This window comes from Poecile atricapillus, chromosome 7 (genome assembly GCF_030490865.1).
Source record: "Poecile atricapillus isolate bPoeAtr1 chromosome 7, bPoeAtr1.hap1, whole genome shotgun sequence".
Lineage (NCBI taxonomy): Eukaryota > Metazoa > Chordata > Aves > Passeriformes > Paridae > Poecile > Poecile atricapillus.
In genome coordinates this window covers 25,230,997-25,252,111 of record NC_081255.1, presented here as the reverse complement: position 1 = coordinate 25,252,111, position 21,115 = coordinate 25,230,997, and the positions used below count along the sequence as shown (strand labels likewise).

The window sequence follows — 21,115 nt, the reverse complement described above, 5'->3', positions numbered from 1 at the left end:
ACCATGCTCATCCCTGGTGCAAGGCAAGCAGTGTGGTAGGAAAGGGAGCACCCCATACGTGTGTTTAGGGAGCCAAGCAATCTTGGGTAAATTATAAGCACAGTTTTGAGAAATAAAAACACATTAATATTCTGTTCTCTCAAGGCATTATCCTACTGTTTACCATTACACACAATCCTCTGCCTTAAATTGCATCTTTGATTAAAGCAGCAATGAGAGAAACCAGTGCTAATAACAAAATGTATTCTGCTTTAAATCACTAAAGTGAAAACATCAATAAGCTGTAACCATCAGTGCCGCCATGAAAATGAAGGCAACCACCATGGGAAACAGCAAGGATGAAATCCACTTTGCCAGCATAAAAGCCAAGTAATTAGGTCTTATGTGGGTGGAACTTATAATGAGGTGCAGGAAGGGGGAAAATGAATTTCAACCTGAGTCTGCCTCCTCCCCCATCTCTGCCAGAGCTGCTAATCTGAGTTTGGGGGCTGCCATAGGGACCACAGCCCCACTTTTTGGCTCTGCACGGCCTGCAAAGTAGCATCCACTTCTGCACCTCCACCCATGCCCAACCCTTGTGGGATGCCCCACACCCTGCCAGTGGGCAGCCAATGGCTTGGGCCCAAAGCACCAAGTAAAATTTCACTGGGGGAGCCAGTTGTGCTTCCAAAGAGGGCATTTCCCTTTGAAGAAGTTGGAGCTGATACATGGTATCAGCTCGATAATTTAATTTAAAAAGTAGAAAAAGGAATCGTATCTGGTTATCGTGGATTAATCAGAGTTTGCATATGGGTTTATAAAATTAATTTATATACAGTGAGTGACTTGAATCAAAGCCCTGTACTCTTCTGCAGCTGTCCATCCCTCAAGGAGCTCTGTTCCTGGAGCAGGCTGCTCTAAATTGCTTGCTGTGGAAGTTGTGATACATCAGCAAACTTCAGATCTTCCCTCATAATCTTCCATCGGGTACAGCTTTTCAGTTATTCAATGTCGCAGTCACCCTAAGGTTCAGCCAAGCCAGGAGGGCATTTTCAGGAGCTGCTACCTAGTGCCAGAGCAGGACAAATTATTCGTCACTTGCTCTTCTACACTTTGAAGTGCAAATAAAGGAGACAACTTCAGTGCTGGGTTTTCCAACATCCCCTGATATTTCCACAGCAGATCAAGGTGTTGTCCATCCTTGTGCCTCTGACACTGGTTAGGAGCCTCAGGAAAGGACTTTTCCTTAATTTCTCAGCAGTAGCCTTTCTCTAAGGATGCTTCACCGCGCCAAAACCGAGGCTGAGTGCCGAGCTGGCTTCACTTCTGCCTCCCGCCGGTGCCTGCGGGCTGTGGCTGCCCATCGGGATGTGGCTGCCAGGCAGGCTGAGGCTCCATTTCGGGTGTGTTTGCAGCTCAGACTTATCCCAAACCTGGTGACAGACAAACATCCAGTTTGGTGCCTTTTCCTGTGTTTTTTTTGGTGGGTTTTTGTTTTTTGGGTGTTTTTCCCCCCGCTGGTTATGTCACTAGAAAGTGCGCCGGGTTTTTTCTCGAGGGTCATACTCGTTAGTTACGGTGCCCTCTGAGATGGGCAGGTTATTACGTGGATTACGTGGCTCACACAGCAGGCAGCTGCCAGGGCCCTGCAGAGGAGGGAGGAGAGCCCATGTTTGTGGCCAGTGCAGGGCTGAGGGGTCAGCCAGGACAGGCTCCCGCCGGGGATGTGGCCAGCGACTCTATCTGCACAGGGTGCCCTGTGCCCGCGTCTCCCGCAGGCCCCATTCCCACACGGCGGCCGGCCCGGGCTGGAGGGTGGCAGGTAGCCCCGGCGCTGCGGCGCACCGGTTCGGGGCGGGGGAAGCCCCGCCGGCGGTGCGGGCAAAAGGCGTTTGCCCAGGGCCAGAGCTGGGGCCGGCGCTGTCGGGGAGCTGCCCGGCCGCGATGCGGGGCCGGGATACGGGGCCGGGTCACCCCGCGCCCCCCGAGCCCCGCTCTCGCCTCAGCGCTCGCCTTCCTTTGTCCCGCTTAGTAACCGGCGCTCGCGGCCAATCGCCATTGAGCCGGCCGGCCCCGCCGCGCGCTGATTGGCTGATCTGCCCGCAGCCCTCTGCCAATCCAGGCGCTCGCTGCTCCCTCAGACAAAGGCAGCAGCTCTGGCAACTGCGCTCCGCTCCCCCGCCCCCCGCGCGTGCTCCGCGGCAGCGGCCCCTTGGCGGCCGGCCAGCCAGGGGACCTACCACCTCCACTGCGCGCCTCAGCACGGGGGGGACACTACGAAAAGGCGTCGAAAAATCTGGCGAAAGCGAGCGGGGTAAAAGTTAGAAAAGACAGGAAAAAGATTTTTTGATCTGTGCTAAGCTTCCTGTATAGGTCTCCCTCGACACCACGAAGAGGGAAGTGTCCTCTTTATGTCTTTTTTGGTTTTGCCCACCCTTCCCTCTGCCTCATGGAAGCGCCGGCTCACTCACACCCCGGTTCACTTCCAAGGGGTTAAAAAGCCGGCGCGAAGCCCCGCCCCCTGGCGCCGGGGGGGCGTGGCCCGGTCCCCGGCAAGAGGCGGGTGGCGGCGGCCGGGCCCCTCAGAGCCGCTTAAAATGTCACCGAGCGCGGCCGCTCCTAGCCCGGCCCCGCCGCCCGCCGCTACCGCCGCCCGCCGCCCCGCTCCGCCAGCAGGGTACGGCGGGCCCCGCCGCGGGCCGCCCGCCCGCCGCTGAGTCCCGCGCAGCCAGCGCCGCCGGCGCGCACCGCACCGCAGGCACAGCGCCGCCCGCCCCGCTCGGGCTCCGCGCCTGCCCGTATTGTTGCCCGCCGCCGCTGCCTCTTTTCTCGTCCTCCGCCGGCGGAAAGAATTCATCCAAAGACTGAAATCGCCCCTTTTTATCCGCTGCTTCCCACCATTCCCCCGGCTTTCCTGTGTGGGGCTTGTTTGGCTTGTGTTTCAAAAAAAACCCCGAAAACGGCGATTTTTTGAGAGAATTCAGGAAAGTGGCTTTTCTGTGGAAAGGTGTTTTTTCAAACAAAAAGAAGCACTCTATATATATTATATATATAACTACCTATCTTTAGTTCCTGCAGGGCAGCTGCTAAGGTGACTTGCGTGGAGGCTTTTTTTTTTAAGTTTAATTTTGCGATTTTTAATTTTTTTTTTCTTTTTGCTAAAAGTGTTATTTTAGAGCGAGGTGAATTCTTCTCGGCTTTGTTTTCTTTTTTTCTTTTTCTTTTTTTTTTTTAAATCCCTTTTTTTTTTTTACCTCTCGATTAAAAGCCGAGCTATCCAACCTCTTATTTCTAACCCTGCCGGGACTTGGCTGTCGCGATGTACAACACGGTGTGGGATATGGACCGCGATGACACGGACTGGAGGGAAGTGATGATGCCCTATTCCACTGAGCTGATATTTTACATTGAAATGGACCCTCCAGGTAGGGAGCCGAAGCTGGCGAGCTGCCCCCGCACCCCTGGCAGCGGGTCGGGGACTGCCGTCCATCCCTGCCCTCCCTCCTCCTTCAGACTTTTCCCTTTTAAAATAAAAGGAGGCGGGAGGGGGGGTTGTGAAAATTAATATCTGTAGTTAAACTTTGTGTAAACTTCCCAGGGACTTGAGCTCGCTGTCTCCTGGGCATAATACTGGGTTTTTTTGTGGGGGAGGTGGGAGGATAAGAACAATTTATGGTTCCTTTTGGGAGATGGAAGGAGGCAGGAGGAGGAGAGCTGCTCACAGCCCCTCTCGCATGTCTCCTTTTTTGAAAACCTTTATTGAAAAGCGTATATTTCAGCTGTATTCGCTCCTAGAGGAACGCTTTTATTATCCTCTTCACCTGTGTGCCTTTATGTGCCTGTAACACTTTGATGGTGGTGATTTACCCACCTCTATTCAGTTCCAGTTTAATCGCTTTTACAGTCTCCAAGACCCTTTTCTCCCCAGCTCTCTTCCAGCCCTGACAGATGAGGTGTGTGTTGTCGCTGGGTTTTGGTGATGCGGGGGTATAATACTTGGGAACAGGCTGGAATCCTTCCCTGGAGGCACAGTTACTTTGATAACACTTAATAACCTTGTTCAAAAGGATTTGATGCACTTTTTCTTCCCTTCCCCCTCCATGGATTGCTAGTGCTGAAGATGGGGAAATGTATTATCCCTTGCTTGCCTGAAGTTTTTAATGGGGCAGAAAGTTTCTTTTGTGTCTGAAGAGGGAGGGAAGGCTTGTGAGGAGTAGAGGTTGAGTCTTTGGTAAATGAATTAAAGTGAGGAGAAATGGGTACTGGTGAAACTGTATCTATACCTGTAAGAGTCAAACAGGCTGAAGCAGTATGGTAATTGAAGGGCCTTTATCTTCTCATGTCTCTGATCTGTACAGCCAGAAGGTACAGTAAAATATTTACCCAAACTCTCAGCCTGCAGAGAAATTGATAGCAAAGAAGTACTTCGAAGTGCTGTCTTTTATGGGGTGCGTACTTTCAGAATGTGCTTTTCAACCTGTGCCTGAATCGTGGCATGTATCTGCAAGTGTGGTTTATTCTCTTTGTTTCAGCACAGTGAGCTGTATTTTTCTCTCTGGAGGTATGTGGTACATTAATTAAAACAGGAGGAGGTGATCATCCTGAGATTTTTGGATCTCAAGGATCAGTACTTCTTTTGGTAATTCTGACACTTTAAAAATTGGACAGATCTCTCAGACACACAGCAATGGCCACTACTCGTTAAATTCTTGCATAGCTGACACAACCTATTTTTAGATGTTACTCCTGAAAGCCTGAAGTTCAGTCAAATCACTTTGCTTCTGTGAATTTTAAAGGATATCTTTCTTGCAAATGCTTTTGATTTTTAACTATTCACAAGGTAAGTATTTGTGTGTGCTTGTATCAAGTGAACAAAAACCCAAGTCCCATTGTAGGTGACTTAAAGCAATTAGTGTGAGGCTTTCATTTAAAAGAAAATAAAGCCCCTTGAATGGCTTATTACAAGGAGGCTGCTAAAAGGGGCTGGACAAACTGAACTGGTCAGAAAACAACTTTCCAGTGTTTCTGCAGGAATTTGGCCATGCAAAATTCTTAGGAAGCCTTTCAAAGTTTACAGTAAGAAACAGCTCTTCTATCATTAATAATGCCAATGCTTCCATCACTGGAGCCCTCTTGTCAGGGATCAAGGATCTGCACAGTCCAAACACCAGTTAGCAAAAGGACTTTGTGTTACAGGCTGATTCCTGAAGTGTTCAGTAACTTTATCTTTCATATTTTTAAACTAGATGAGCCAGAGCTGGAAATGATGCACGGGATAATCCCCATGTGTATGTCCTGGTTTTGTGGAACTGTAACTTTTAAATTGCAGGGGGAAGGAGGGAGAGCGTGGCAGAGGGGGTCTGCATTCTCCCTGTCCAGAGGCAGGGTGGGAAAACATTTTCTGGCCTGGGCTGATAGGTCATCCCTAAGGGGAGTGTGGAGGAATTTATTTGGAAGGCTTAAACACTCTTCATGCCTTGGGATAAAGTCACTGCGTTTGCACCCGGTAACAACCACAGCTCCATTTGGCCCACTTCCAACAAAAATTCGTGAAGGTTTTCTGTGCAGCGTTCCCAGCGCGGTGGCCGGAGCTCCTGGGAGGCTGAGTGGTGGCAGCGTTCCCTCGGCAGCCCCCAGAGCAGCGACGTGCAGCCCCGCTGCCGAGCGCTCTTTTGTTCCCACAACTTGAGCCGAGAGATCCCCGCTTGGGTTTTGTGCCGCAGCACCGGGCACTGGCGCATCCCGGGGGCCAAGTGTCTGGGCTCATGCATGACTGCCCCTGATTACATTTTACTGCGTCTAAACTTGAAGCAGAAGACAAAAGCAAGGTGAACATAATGTGCGGTGTCACCCGTAACCTGCGAGCCGAGGGTGGGGATACTGTTTCTCATTAAGGGCCAGCAGACCTTTAATTTATCTTGGCAGGCTGTCTTAATACCCACCTTAGCCTTGCCCAATAATAATGCAGAAATAAAATCTGGTGATGGCAGGCAGCCTGCAGCGCAGCCGGAGCTTCTGTCAGGCCTCAGTGCACCTGCACCAGCTTATCAGTGTGCTTGTGTTTGCTGTTCAGGGCTGTAGGTGTAAATGGATGTTCAGAGCAGGTCCTGGAGCCTCTCTGCTACAAGGTTTGCTCTGAAGTTCAGAAATAAAAGTAATAACGCCCCTCTCTCACTCGAGTTTTTCTCCCGAGCAGAGGCAATCAGGCAACAAGGAACTGCAAGCTTTCTGCTAGGCTTTAATCCATTTTAAACACAGGAGTGGGACAGTTTTCCCAAACAGTGGTGGGAGTAGGGATGCAGCTCTGCCAGTCTCACAAAGCATAATTTAGAGCAGTACAACTAACACAGGAGCCACAGTGGTGAGAACTAGAAGGGTGACTCCTGTTACCTCATGCTGTTTCCTCCCCCTTACATTTTATTTTGCATTTATACAGGCATCAGTGGCATAAGGAAAGATCTCTTTATGGCAAATAATACTACATGCAGCCAGTAACTTTCAGTATCTAAAGACACAACTGGGGCCATCACTTGCATATAGCTAGCATAGCAGCTTCTCAACTTTCTAATGATGGATTAAGTTAGAGTATTGTGGCTGTAGCAGCATCATGTGCTGGCTCTGGCATTAGGAAGCTATCAGGGGTTCACTCATATGTTTGTTGTTCCTGTGGGTCTTGCTATGTGAAAAGACAAGAAAATAGGTTCTGGGTTGAATTTAGTTTATTTGACAGCACCAGTTCAGGTCTGCAAAAAGTTATTTCTGCCAAAAGTTTTTGAACAGGATTTCAAATTGGCTGCAAAAGTTACCAGAGTATCTAAAGCATCTCTACCTATGTATTGCCTTGCTTCTATTTAGAAGGGCTAAGTAATGTCTTTCCCTCTGTAGATCTGGGATACATTATCAGTTGTGTTGGTGATAAAATGTGTAATCACCGAATACATTTTGTCACAGTTGGATGAAAATCAGTAAGAGTGTTCCACTGGGATTTCTGATACAGATGTCAGCAAAGATATTTGGCTCAACTACAAATTAGAGGTTAGTTTCCTTTGTGTGGGTTATAAAGAATACCACAAGTTTAAGGTAGGCTTCCTAATGCAGAATGGGCTCTTATGAACAGATAGTACAATAAGTCTTTGACCTAAAGCTATATGTAAGCTACCTGTTTGAACCCAGAAATATGACCAACTACATGTATAACTTGATTCAGTGTCTTTTTGAAGAACAGTACTTTGCCTTTCCTCATGTGCTGTAACAATGCTGCTGCTACAAAATCTTTTGGTAGTTAAGTGGGGGTGAAATAATCTGTGGGCTACTTAGTTTAGTCTGCTTTATAGAAGCAGCACTGCCAATGTATGAGTGAGACAAGCATTCAAGGGAAAAACTGTGTTTATTCATTATAGTTTCTATTTTCTTCTCATATATAATTTGACAACCCTTATTTTAGGGGAGCGATACTGTAATTGTAATTTGGAAAACACAGGGTTCCGAGCTCAAGGGCAGTGTTTACTGGGATACCAGGCATGCTGTATCATTATCAGTGTTATAGTGGAAGCTGAATGTGGCTTCTCAAATTGGGTTTGTGGTACACAGTAGCCAGATGTAGGTGAACACTGCCTGTCTATGCCTGACTAGTTTTCCAGTGGGAGAACAGATGCAAATTTGAATAGCATTGTCAGTGGTGTCCTTCAGCTTATCTGACTCCAGAAGCTTATCAAAGAAAAGTTCTGTTCTTGCACATCTAAAAAAAAAAAAAAAGTAGTTCTACTAGTGCATGTATTCAATACAACAGCACTGTAATTTTTTGCAAATTTAGGTCTTGCTGGAAATCATATTTCAAAAAAAGCAGATGTTTGGGATTGAGAGTTTCCCTGTTACAGAAGGGAAGTTTGTGCAGGCTGATATGAGGTAGAGCAGGGAGTAAATATGGCTCAGTCACTGTATTCTGCATATCTGGGAACATTGTTTGGATTGGAGTCTCAGCTTCTATGAGGACAGTGGTGTGAAATGCTTATATTCTGTTCTTGTTTCACCTAGAGTTCTCTACTGACCTTTTTATTTAATGACTTCTGTAACCATTCTTTTATTTCTGATTGCATTTTTAGGCTTGCTTTTGCATTCCTTGCATTTCATTTTCATTTTGATGGCTCTGTTAAAGAATATCACTCATCAGCTTTCAATTAAAGACATGACCACAAAAAATAGCATCATTAATAGAAAGTGAAATGCTGTTTTGCTTGAGATGAGAGAGCCTGCCTTAAAAGGCTGACATTTGTGTTTATCACTAGGTTTTCAGATTATGTAGAAATAGTTGGGGAGGCAAAACTTGCTAAAGGGAATTTTTCAGCTCTATGTTCTTCAAGCTATAGGCTTATTCAAACTAAAACATGAGAGGACATTCTGAGAAGAAACCAAGCTCCTCAACATGTGTTTTTGCAGAAAATGTTATTTCTGCAATTGTTGTTCCAAACAGTTTTGTGTATTGCATGATTTCTGAACCTGATGGGAATTAATCATGGTGTTCCTTCTGTCTCACATGTTTAAAAGGAGAAAACTCTTCCTGCAGTTTTCTGTGGGGGCTATTGCTTTCCCAAGCAGCAGAGTTGAGTTCTGTCTTTGCCATTGCCTGCATGATTATCTTATTCCAGACTGAAGCTATTTGTGCTTATCTTTGCTTTACAGCTTGGGAAAACAGAGGCATAGCTGGTCATACACATCTGTGCCCAGGACTGAACACAGTTGGGTGCCTTACATCACCTCATATTGGTTGTTTAGTGAGTCACTTTTTGGGCAGAGAGCTAGAGAGGAATAAAGAATACTTTTATCAGCATGCCCTGTGTGTTTTAAAGCTTAGGCTTTATTATTGTCAGAAAGACTGTTAACTGTGTTGAAACAGGTTGCTGTAAAACTTCAGTCCCATTAAAGCAATAAGTGTGTTCTAGCTGGATTTTTTGGAAAACTCATTTTTGTAAAGTAGGTTGCTGAGTAATGCTTAAGGAACAATCTCTGCTCATATACTAAGTGCCCCTATGGAAATGAGTCAGATTTTCTTTTTTTCTTCTGCTTTTTATCTCATTTCTTCTGACAGGTTAAAGTCTGCACAATAGCTAAGTAAGCAAGAATTCACTTCTCCACATAATATAAACTACAGCAATGAGCTGATGCTGGGTCCCCAAACAGTGTGAGTGGATGTAACTTCTTTGGAAGATATTTTTATTGTCCTTCATGTTTGCCATGTCCTCCACTCAACAAAGATCCTGCAATCTTCCAGTGAATATATTCCAGTATCTTAATTTTTTCTAGTTCTGAAGAAAAGTGTCTATATACAGGGAGCTTTACAAGGATTCAGACAGTACAAAATAAATGCAAAGTGCAGGTGGTGCCTCTTGTAGTCCTTTCCAAAAAAGGACTCCAACTGCCCTGCTGTACACCAACCAGCTGCCTGGTGAATCCTGGTGCTGAAGCCCAAGGAGCTCTGAAGCTTTCCTGTGGCTGAACAGGATCCAGGATCTTCACTGGCTTGGAGTGCAGCAGCACACTCAAGATGGATACCTTCCATCTAGAGTACTTTGAAAAAGGAGATCAAATACTTCAACTGCTTCAGCCTCTGTCTGCTTCTAGCACTCACCCAGACTCTACCAGTTTTTGTGATTTTTAGTGGTAGCTCATAGGAATGTTACTTCTAAATGCAAATATCCCTGAAAATGACACATAGTTACCTAGAAATGGCTTCAAAAACATCACATTTCTCTGCACAAAAGTTGGTGGGTTTGGAAGAATTATAAAAATACCAATTTACTCCTTAATATTGTTTGTTGGTTTGCTACAGGATAACTTGACTTTTGGTTCAGTGTCACTTTGTGACTCTTGTACCTTGGGTCAATTTTCTCCTTCCAAACATAATCCTTTCTTTTTATTAACTACTGCTTACTCTCTGTTAGTCTCTTCCTCTAACCCTTGAAAGAAGAATACTGGAGCCATTTTTTGAGGTTTTACCTTCTGTAGCCTCATCCTAACTTTGTCTCTGGAGTCCCTAAAATCTGATGCTGCACATAATCATCTTTTCTTTTGGAGGAATTCTGTCCTTCCTTGCATGTATCCCCTTTAAAAACCCAAACAAAACCCCTGAAGGCACAGCTGCTGCAATGTTCAAGAAAATTTACTGTAATGGGAGAGAATTTGGCTCACTGTTGACATGTGGGGCTTTTTGAACGTGGGCAGTGGGGCTTGCACTCAACTCCTGTCCCAGGAAAATGTCTTAGAAGTAAAATGGATGAGAAGTTCATTGACAATATGATGCCTGTAAGTTCTGTTGTCTATTACAACCTGAATTTGTACTTTGCAATAGAATTTCCCAGGCTGTCAGTATTCCTGCTGCTCTGCCCTGTGTAGTCGTCCTGGGGACATTGTCAGAATCTACATTGTTGGCCCTCAAGGAACTGCTCCCAAGTGTCAAATTAGAAGTCTTTGGTGGTTTTGGCTTCCTTACCCTGATTTATCTCCTGTCTCCAAGAATATCTCTTGAAGGATACAAGGCAGCTTAAATCAATGAGATCAGTGTTTAAGACCCTTTCAGTTTTGAAGGGTACAGTGCAGTCTCACAGATAAGTTTTGGGGCAGTGAGAGAAGTCAAGCTGCTGCTCTGAAATGGATTTCATTAAAATACTTTAAAGATCACCATGTACTGAGTAGGGAGATTTGAAACTGAGTGTGAGCAATGGCCAGGCCTGGCTCTTCTACGTCTGCTCTGAACCTTCCCTTCTGCTGCAGGCACTGCGTGGGATCCCATGGACTGGGACTTCTGCCTCAGTGGAGCTTCTTTCAAGGTCAAGGTTCTTAAAAAAAAAGATGAGTCATGACAAAGTGTACAACAGATTCCTTCTGAATACTCTTTTACCTTCAAATTTCTTCTGGAGTCTTGATTTAGAAATGTGTCTTTTGATCTTGATTTAGATGGCTCACTCTTAGCAATTTAGGCAGTGTTGAAATATTTGTACTTTGGTAACTAGAAAATGGTTTGACATAGCACAAGGACAGGTACTGTATGTGGAACTGTTTTACATACTTCTCTGAAAGATTGGAGCTAGTGGTAAGCTGAAATAAAATGCTACTTAGAGCAGCAAGAATCATATGTATTTGCAGCTGTATTATTATTTTTAAATAGCCTCTTTTGCAGCAAACTTTTCAGTAGCACCAATTATTTCTGTGAATTGGATCCCCTGTGAGGTTTGTACCTGACATCTGGATAATGTTTAGTCTTTGAAATACCTGGGGGAAACAGCCTTGGACTGTTTTTATTTAAATTATTTATTATTTAAAATCAGTTGTTATTTAAAAGATCTTTTTCTTTTGGGTTTGGTTTGTCTCCTAGCCATAGCTGTCACTGCTTGGCTCTGACTTCATTCCCTCTCTTCTACAATGAAAAGCCAGTTTTTAATTCTCAATCAATGTAGTTCTTTGCTTAGTCTGAATTTTGTGTTCTCCTTGCTCTTGTCAAAAAATTTATTCTTGCATGTTGACCAAAGAGTACTTTTAATAGTGTTTTGAAGACTCTGCCTGTGGAGGAATAGGAAACATGTTGTGATGCTTCTCCTGTGAAGGCAGATGAGGAGCTCCTTTAGTTAGAAAGCAAAACGGAAAACTCCTTGCTCCCTGCACTTTACATTTACTTTTGCTGTATAGTCGTCTCAACCTGACATCTGATACTGTAAAGTACAACATTCTTGTTGGATATCTGAAATTTTAATGGCAATAAAATATCTGTCATGGACTTTCATCCAGTGCTGGCAAAAGCCTGGGCCTGCTGTCTACATGATAAAATTATTCCTTCCTTGTGTGAGCCAGGCATGTGATGCTGGGTGGTAATAATCTTTGAGTGACGAAACATGGCAAAAGTTCTAAAACCTCTCCAGTTCATTAGGAGTGTGCTAATTATGCCTGGTAGGTGAAAGAGGACTTACCCTTTTTATCCTCCTCATGTTAATTTTGGGACAGCCACCTCAACCCTGTTGATCATGGAACCTCTGACACTGCTGTAGCTTTGCAGCAGTTACACTGGGCTCTGGGTTGGAAGGAAAACAGTTTTTCTTTGGGCAGTGAAAATAATTAGGAAGCTGAGGTTTTTTTGGCTTTGCACCTTCATGCAAAGGCTGGAATGAAGGGGATGTGTTTTGGTACAGAAATCAAAGATGCCCATGTCATTTATCTGACTGTGAACATCTTCTATTTCTTATGTCTCAGCCTGTGAAGTAATAGGGCTTGCAAAGTAGTGAGAGATGCTTTTGAAATGCCAAAAGGAATGCTGAATTTAATCCAGCCTCTTCACACACTGTTGTTGTCCCCTGTTCTGCAGGTGTCCCAGAGCAGATAATACTTTAACCTGTGCAGTAGCTGTGGATGATGCTCATGAGGAACAGAGCAGCAGAAGCCTGTCAGGCTGTAGGAGGTGAAACTGTGATTGGGAGGTGTGGGAGAGAGCTGGATAGCTGGGGAGTTTTCAAACAAAACAGATCTTTATCAAAAAAGCCAATTAATAAAAACTGAAATATTTTTTAAAGGTGTTGTTCTTTATGGAAGTTCATAGAAACACAAGCAAAGCTATAATGGGAGTGTTTTCATTGGAAGCCTGCCTGGCTTTCAGCCAACTTGTCTGCTGTTTTCTGTAATGAGATATTGAAAGACTTCAATTCTTTGAATATGTCTTACTCTTTGGCATCTCGCCTATTTTGGGGGAGGAGGGTGAAAATGTGAGCATGCCTGAGGTTCTGTGGCCAGCAATAATTCCATCAAGGAGCTTCCTTCCCCATTCCCAGAGCAGTTCTCCGTGTACATTAGCTGTCCTTTGAGGAAGGGCAGCTTTGAAGGGCATCGGTGCTCAATGCTCTGCAAAAGGGGTCTTGGCAGGAGAGCTGAGATGTGGAGCTGCCAAGATCATTTACCTGCCAGTGCTGGGGAATGAGCTGCTGTCAGCAGGTGCACACGACCCTCCTCTTTGACAGCTGGAAAACCTCTGAGAAGCCTCTGCTTTTTTCACAGATATCTTTGAGGGGTTCTCATGCAGTAGGGATGACTACAGGACTCCTGAGGGAGGGAAAGATTTTGAGGCTTTGCCTGAAATGTGTTGGAGAAATTGAGAAGAGTGTTTGAGAAATTGAGTAAGACGGCAGAGAGCAGTTAAGGATTGGGGAGAATTTTTCTCTTCAACAAAGCTAGCCTATATTTTCATTCCAAGTCTTCATCTATATCTCCAAAGGGAAAACCCTTCTCTCCTCAAGGACTATGTCATTAAAATGTTAGCTGGCCTAACCACAGATTACTTGCATGTTTCCATAGCAATGACACTTTGTAGAGCTTTATATTACAGTTTGCAGGGTATCTACTGTACATCAGCCTTTTTGAAGCTGAGTAACTGTCTTGGAAATCCTCTGATCTGTTTTCTGCTTGTCACAACGTGGAGAGAGAGTAGATTGAGAGCATCCGAAAGAAGGCTAGTAAACAAGCCCTTGGAAGTGCTAAGGGACTTAAAATTGACTTTATCAGAGTACTTGGTAGTTGTGATTATTTGTAACAGTAAGGTAGACTTAATGCTGCATTTAAACCTGCTATGCTTTTAAGTGGCTTTTGAAGCTCTTGGAAAATACTGGAAAAAATAAGTGGTGGAGCCATTCTTAGATTAAGTGGCATCTGCCTTAAAACTGAAAATTAGAGTTTAATTAACTGGCAGGTTGATTTTGTACGCAAATACTGCAGTTAAAGAAGAAACAGCCTGCTTGACTGGATACTGCATGGAATATAGCACTTGGATAACCCAGGCATTCTTCCTGTTTTACTCCTGAATCAGTGCCATTGAAAACCCTCACACATAGGGCTCGGTGGCTCTTAGATCATGTAAACTTGTAAAATTTTTTATTCAAAACCTGACTGGGGAATGTGTGTATCTCATTGAAGTCACGGCCTACTTCACTGCAGTTAAATTCAGGATTAATATAGCCCGTGATTTTTTACGAGAGACTTTAAAAGAAGTACAGCGGCGTTGGACTTCAGACTCTTGCCAGCTTTCCTGCTTGCCTTGGTGTTGCAGGCGCCTTGAATTTCAGAGTCGACTCAGTTAAAGTCACGAGTCATCCTTTCGAAAAACAATTCTGCACTGTCCAGAAAGCATCCTAAAACTACCTTTGGCAAGGCCCAGTCCATGGGCTTTTCTCTCCGAGGCACGGTGGCTGTGGGAGCAGCTCAGCTGAAGGTACCTGCTGGAAATGGCACAGCAGCCTTCGGGGCCTGACGTCAGCAACATCCGATCCCGCATCCCGGCACACATTGGCTGCCATCCCTCTGCTCCATCACCAGCTCATTTTTATTTCCCCCTTATAAGTGACACTGAGCTGGGATTGGGATTTAGCTCAAGCTCGTCTGCCTGGGAAAGCTAGAAAGAAGGAACTAGAGTTGCTAAAGAAATTAAAACCAGATATGCCTGTGAATGCATGAGAGAGAGCCAGGCTGCTCTCATTGCTAGGCGGTCACTGAGGGCTGAACCTGATCTTTGGAATGTTCTCATGTGGGAGTGAAGGGTACAACTGAGCTGTCACCTTTTGGTGTTTGGAAAGATCTGTGCTCTGAAGCTGTCCTAGAGGCATGGGTGGGGAAGGATGCTTATGTATCTGGTGCAAAGAGAAAGTTCTTTATTGGAATGGATAGATGTGTTGTGCTGTTAATCGCTTGTGATCAGTGTTTCTCTCCCAGGAAAAAGGAGGCAAGAAACCATCAGGATCATTCACTTTAATCAGAGCTGGTTTTGAGATAAAGTAAAATTGTGCCTATGGCTAGATGAGAATTGGACTCAGTGACATGGAAAGAAACATGGCTGCTGTTGAAAGCATTTCTCTTGACTTCAAGCCAGCCTTGTCTTACTTTACTCTAGGATTTTAGGTCTCTAATATTAATTGAGTAAGGTATATAAAACTGGATTATTTTGAATTAAAAATCAAAATCTGTGGACTCTTTGAGGCTCTCTGTAGCTTCTCATAGAAACAGCACAGGATTTCTTCTAGCAAGCTTGTTAGTACCATGTAGGTACTAAGCAAAAACTTTAAGATGCCTCCTCTGGCAACCTACTGGCCCAGTGTGATGAGAGCAGCAGTGTGGTGGATGCTGCTCAGTTGCAGACTTGCCATGCTATTACAAAATATTCCCCTTTGTCATCACAGGGGCTGGGCTGTTTTTAAACTACCTTTGTGAGTGTTCTCCATTTTTACAGACTAAAGTCTCTGGGCTGGGAGGGTATCCAAGAAATGCTGAAATAGATGGGCATGTTGGCCTTTGGGGTAAAGCAGGAACAAGGGCCTGGTTCTGTATCCAGTACAGGGGAAAATCTATTATGACTCAAAGAGCTCAAAGCATTGAAAGTAAAGAATTAGATACACAGCTCTCTGGAAACAGGATCCACCCTTGCAAATAGTTTTGTATTTTTGAAATGTGCAAGCTATTAAAAAGCATTTTTCAAAAGTCTATTGTGTAAAGGACTTTCTTCCGTGAGTCAGGTTTTACAGGAACTGGTCAAAGCCTTATTCTTCTCCCTGAAAGAATTTCCTTCCAGTTTTTCTCATGAAGAATGAAGTTCTGTAGGCAACCCCCTGATAGAACTGATATCTGCCTGTTAAGGGAAACTCCCACCTGTAGTAGGGACACTTGGGTGCAATGTCTGGTGCTCTGTGTCCAAACTCCCATTCTCTACCTTTCTGGTCTTTGTTCATTTGCTTTTCTGTACCCAGTGCTTTGGAGTGAGCCCTAACAAAGCTGCCAAATAATCCCAGAGTGTATAAAAGAGCAAGAGTTTGTAAGCAATCTTACAAGGGGGTCTAGAGAAGTATTGAAGTATTCTAGAGAACACTTGAAAGCCCCTACTACCAGTGCAAAACAGGCTTTTTACACTGTAAAATACCTTGAAGCTGTTGATCTGTCCAAGCCTTAATTTGAAAGTCCCATTGAAATAATTGCAGGTGCTAGTAAAGTTTTCTAAGAACTCTGCACTTTTGTGTGTTTTTTATGTAAAACTTAATATGCTTTCTGATGACTCATAGCCTACAAAAGATACTGGAGTGAATCTACAGGTTTTCTGAACTCAGATTTACTGCAGTGTGCAGACACTGGTGAGACTCAGAACTGCTGCAGCTCTCCTGTCCCAGATGTGATGTTGGAATGGGGAGCACCTGATGACATTTTTTAATTCAGGAGTGTTGAATGGGGGGAAATGGAACAGCACAGTGAATACAATTGATTCCACAGGCTTAGCCTGGATATGTGTTCCTCTGATCCTGGATGGGGCTGGGAGCTTCAAGCAAAGTAGGGTTGGAGCCATGTCTCACTCTCAATGGTGCTTTGTGCAAACACTAGTGCACTACACAAACAACCGTAGTAGTTGAGCTAGGAATAACTGAAGCTTCGTAACCAGGAAGCTACTTCACTGAATCCGAAGGTTTTCACCTTCCTTTTACAACAAGACCTGTTATTGCCTCACTGGATGTGTGCACACCTGAAAGTTCCCAGCTCACCCCATAAAAAGAACCTGTATGCTACGGTTTAATGCTCGGTCCCGCAGAATGAATGCTGCTATCTGAATCAGGTGTTTGGTCAGCAACCCCAGGGTGCAAACGTCTGGGTCAAGGTTCAGATTTAGTTTAGATTGGCTCAATTAAAGCATCTACTGGTTTGTCTGAGAACAGTGAAGTTACTGTGTTGAATATTCAGCATGAAATGGTATTTGGAACTGCAGTTGGAAGCCTGTTTTCTCTTCTTTAATGTGGGAGGTGTGGCTCAGAGGTGAGCAGCTGGATGGTGCCAAGTAGCACACCTCTCAGTGCTAAGCCATTCCGTGCTGAAGCTGGAGATCAAAATCTTCTTTCTGCTGCTTTTATTTGTGTTTCTGTGTGTACACGGGGATTGTGCATCTGAAAGATGGCTGCTGTCACCGTGTCAGGCCTGCTCGCTGGTGCTTGTGTAATCTGATGGCGAGGGCACGGGGCTGGGAGCACAGATGTTCAGGGTCTGACTTAGAAATGTGCTAGCAGCAAATCAATGTGTATAGCTGCTTTCTTACTCTGAATGTGAATATGACCTGTCCCTCTGTAAAACACTCTTATGAAATGCCTAAAAAATGCTCATTTTCAGTGGCAATGTTCTTGATGAAGCATCCAGTCTTTGCAAAATGGGAGAGCATTCAGGACACCTTTCCCAAAGAAAATAAGAAAGAAAATGTGTCATTCGTTTCTGCTCACAGACCAGTCTCTCCCAGTACATGAACATGCCTGTGGCTGCTTAATTACTGGGGCTTACAATCAGATTCATGATAAAGTTGTTTGAGCAAAAACTGACCAAACAGAAACAGCTTTGGTGTCTTGTATGCCCTTACATTGTGTAACCTATTTTGAGAATGGAAGTAAAAGCCTGTTTGCCATGAATTCAGGATAGAGGAATTCTGGGCAGGTGTGCACCAGCCCTGCAGGTGTGCAGTTCTGCTTGTCTGTTGGGCATCTGTAGCATCCCCTTTCCTGTGGTAAACACTTCAGCTATGCAAAGCAGTGCAGGCACTCTAAGTTATCTAACGTCCCCTGTCCCCTTCCCTTATCACCTCATGTCCTGTAGTACTCAAGGAGTCACAGCCTTTGTTCCAATCAGGAGCCTAAATGACAAACCCAGTGTGAAACATGAACCTCGGGTCTATGACAGATGCAGCCCTGCCCGGCCACTGCTGCTCTCTTGCAGAGTTTTTCTCTCTGAAGAGTTCACCTGTTTGCTCTTGTGGGTTGGATTCAGGACTGCTGATGTCTGGAGTTTTTCCACAGTGGTGCCCAGCGCTCTCCAGGCTCTGGCTTTCAAACACAATACACCTTTGTCATTTGTTTGGAGCTTTAGGCGGCACCTGCCCTTGTAGTTGTGCCTGCACCAGTCTTCTTTTAACAAAAACTCACATTTCCTCATACTCCTTACTTTTCCCCTCCCTCAAGTGTTTGATACTAAAAAATCTCAGATCACAGTGAAACAGTTGACTTCAGACTTCCTTTAAGATTACAAGTTCCATTTGGTTTGATAGAGCTTGAAAGCTGAGTTCAAGATGAACATTTTCTCTTGTTTTTTTACTGTCATACTTCATTAACAGATTAGTGATTATTTTCTCCTGTTTACCTTTTGTTAATCCGTTTTTCATTTTCAGCTCTTCCTCCAAAGCCCCCCAAACCAATGACTCCAGTCAATACAAATGGAATAAAGGACAATTCCAGTTTCTCTCTGCAGGAAGCAGAGTGGTACTGGGGGGACATCTCAAGGTAAGCAATATTGCTAGAATATCTCAATTAAAATGTATTAATATATATTATTTAAAGGATAAGCCTGTTAGAATTCAAGACAAAAAGATCATGCCTGTTTCAGGCAGCATTTTAATGGAGGGGAATTCTTTAGGACTATGCATGGCAAAGCACCTAAGTGAAAGAATTCAGCTGGATTCAGAATATTTAAGTTGTTGCTCTTCTGGTACAGATATTGCCAGTCTTGGTGACAGTACGTTTTGAGTTTCTAAATTTGCCCACATATACAATCTTTAAAAAGAAGAGAAATGCTTCTAAATCTGATATTTAATAAAGTGTTGTAAGCTTGCAATCCTGGAATGCATGCAGTTCAGCAAAAATTCAGTATACAAATAATACTTATTTTTATATCGATATATGTTATATCTGCATTCTTACTTTTGGTTTCTTTAACATTTGTTTAAAAATTCAGCTATATTAATTTCTATTACATGGTGATATGAAAAACAGCTCTTACAAATGTCAACCATCACTCAGCTATACTGAGCAGATGATAGAGACACATACCAAACAAATTAAGTTTTGCCTCTTAAGAAAAACTGGTTCTATGCACTTGAGAAAATAGATGGCTTGGGTTAGGTTCAGAAAATGAAAGACCTATTTTTATATACTTAATTGCATAAAAAACTGTAATGTTCAGTCATCTCTTACCCTCTTAAGGCACTTCTGAAGAGTCTAGAATCTGGACCTGTAAGAGGACAGGCGGGCAGTCTGGGAGTGTGATCAGGAATTGCTCAAACTTGTGCACATAATACTTTGAAGCACTTTTGCAGATAGAGGCATGAAGAAAGTGTCTGCCACATGAGCTTACTGACGTTCTGAGAAGGGAAATAAAGTTTTCATATCTTTATTATACCACCCTTATCTTTTTATAAGGCAAACCTTCACAGATCTTGCTTTTGAAGGGCTTTGGCAGAGATATTTTTCTGTTAATTTTAAGCTGAAGCAGGGTGGCAAAACCTGATCACAAAACCCACTATACACAGTTTGTTTAAAACTGCTTAATATTGGTATCAGTTTATTGACTGTGGATTTGTCCCTCAATTACCAGTGCACATGATGGCAGGAGCTAATGCACTGCAAATCGCATTGGAGTGGCTTTATTAGATTAAAACTTGATACATGCTCATGTAAAGATGGAATTGTTTATGACCCTGGTTTGGCAGCCAGCAGGTACAGGCTGTATCAGGCTAGCAGGGCAGGAGCAATGTTCTTCAGTCAAGAACTTGTGCTGAAAATTCAGTCATGAGCTCCAGGGTGCAACTTGCAGGACCAAACCTGTATGTCATATCTGTCCATTCAAAAAGGAGTTAACTGGGTCCAATCTGTAAAATAGTCCAAGAGGAGTAAATGGATATGAGCATGTGATACTCAGTAGGAGTCAGTTTTACTAACAGAATAGTTTTCAGGTAGCTAAATCAAAGCTAAGGCTATTCTTTTGTTATTCTTTTGAATACTTTTGTTCCTTAGTATTTGAACAAAAAAAACCAACTGTTGTCAATGTTTCTTCGTAAGATTCAGCTATGCTTCCTACAGCAACTAAGGAATGTTGAGGCTACCTGAGAAACTTCAGTTTCCAAATGATTGTATTAAGAAGTGCTAAGGGCTTCTAAAACCTTTGAGGGAGCTGTTATAAACTGAGATACATAATCTGGGTGAAATGCTCATAAGCAAGATGCATATCTGTTCAGCTGAAATAATTTTCTTAATGCTTACAGGTACTCACTTTCACTAAAAGATTTTGTTTAGCTTAAAGCTCTGGACTGAGTATCCTTCTGCCTCAGTTGTAAGTAAGGAAAAGTTGCACTGGGGGTACCAAGGTTGTAGTGGTTTTAAAGGGCTGTAAATAAGATCAGAGTTAAGCCAATAAGAAGCCTCTTGAGACTAAAACTGTGCTAAACTCTAGGCACCTTTGAGCTGTGATTCTAGGGACCATGTCTTAAGAGGTCAGGACTGGTTTCTCAAAGGGCACCTGTTCCAGTGTGGACTTTAAAGCCTGAGCAGATTAAAGGGAAAGGTTGTGAACTGAGTCACAGCTGCTACTGTTGTTTAAACAGAGACTCCTTCCTAAGTGGCAGTTGACTGCAGCTTCTTTTCTTGAGTACAGCTACACAAGTTGAGACTTGCTTTAGGTGGCCTAAAAAGTTGGAGAGCCTGAGTGTGACAGAAGATTGAACTCTGCAGACATTGGTATTGCTGGGTCTGATGTTCTACCTGTGGCAAAGGTGATCATGTCCTTAGCACTTCTAATTTTTTCCTCTCTTTCCATTCTCCAGGGAAGAAGTCAATGATAAATTACGAGACATGCCAGATGGAACATTCCTGGTGCGCGACGCATCGACCAAGATGCAGGGAGACTACACTCTGACACTGCGGTGAGCACGGGGAACTTGTGGTCCCCTCAGCAAAACCCTGAGGAGCTGTTGCCATACCATTGACAGCCCTGACTGTGTAAAGCTCATGTGGCTCAAGCTGAGAGATGTTCCCAGTTCTGCACATTACAGAACAAGCAAATAAAGAGCCAGGTCTGACAGTCAGTTCTGCTCTGTGCATTGAGTCCTGTCCCTCACTAAACACTACCCTAAGGATCTCTTTGAAGATGAGATGGGATTCAGAGAAGATAGCTGCTCAGGAGTGTTCCATAGATTCAGAACTGCTAAGGTGAAAGGTGTTTGCAAGCGAGGCCTTTGATTAATGAGAGAGTGTTGAATACCTCATCAGCGTGCAGCTCTGGAGAGCTGAACACAATGTCTTGGTAAAAAAGAGTATCTTGTGCTTTCTGA

The 21,115-nt window shown here is 44.0% G+C and overlaps 1 protein-coding gene across 1 annotated transcript in view; it reads left to right on the top strand.

Annotated features, from left to right (window-relative positions):
• The first annotated feature begins 2,565 nt into the window (after nucleotides 1–2,565).
• Nucleotides 2,566–21,115, top strand: part of PIK3R3 (phosphoinositide-3-kinase regulatory subunit 3) — a 32,959-nt gene continuing 14,409 nt past the window's right edge. Inside the window, exons 1-3 of the mRNA XM_058842513.1 lie at nucleotides 2,566–3,404; nucleotides 18,182–18,293; nucleotides 20,609–20,707. Of these exons, the coding sequence (XP_058698496.1) occupies nucleotides 3,299–3,404; nucleotides 18,182–18,293; nucleotides 20,609–20,707 (317 nt within the window). The 5' untranslated portion in view covers nucleotides 2,566–3,298. The remainder of the gene's footprint in view (nucleotides 3,405–18,181; nucleotides 18,294–20,608; nucleotides 20,708–21,115) is intronic.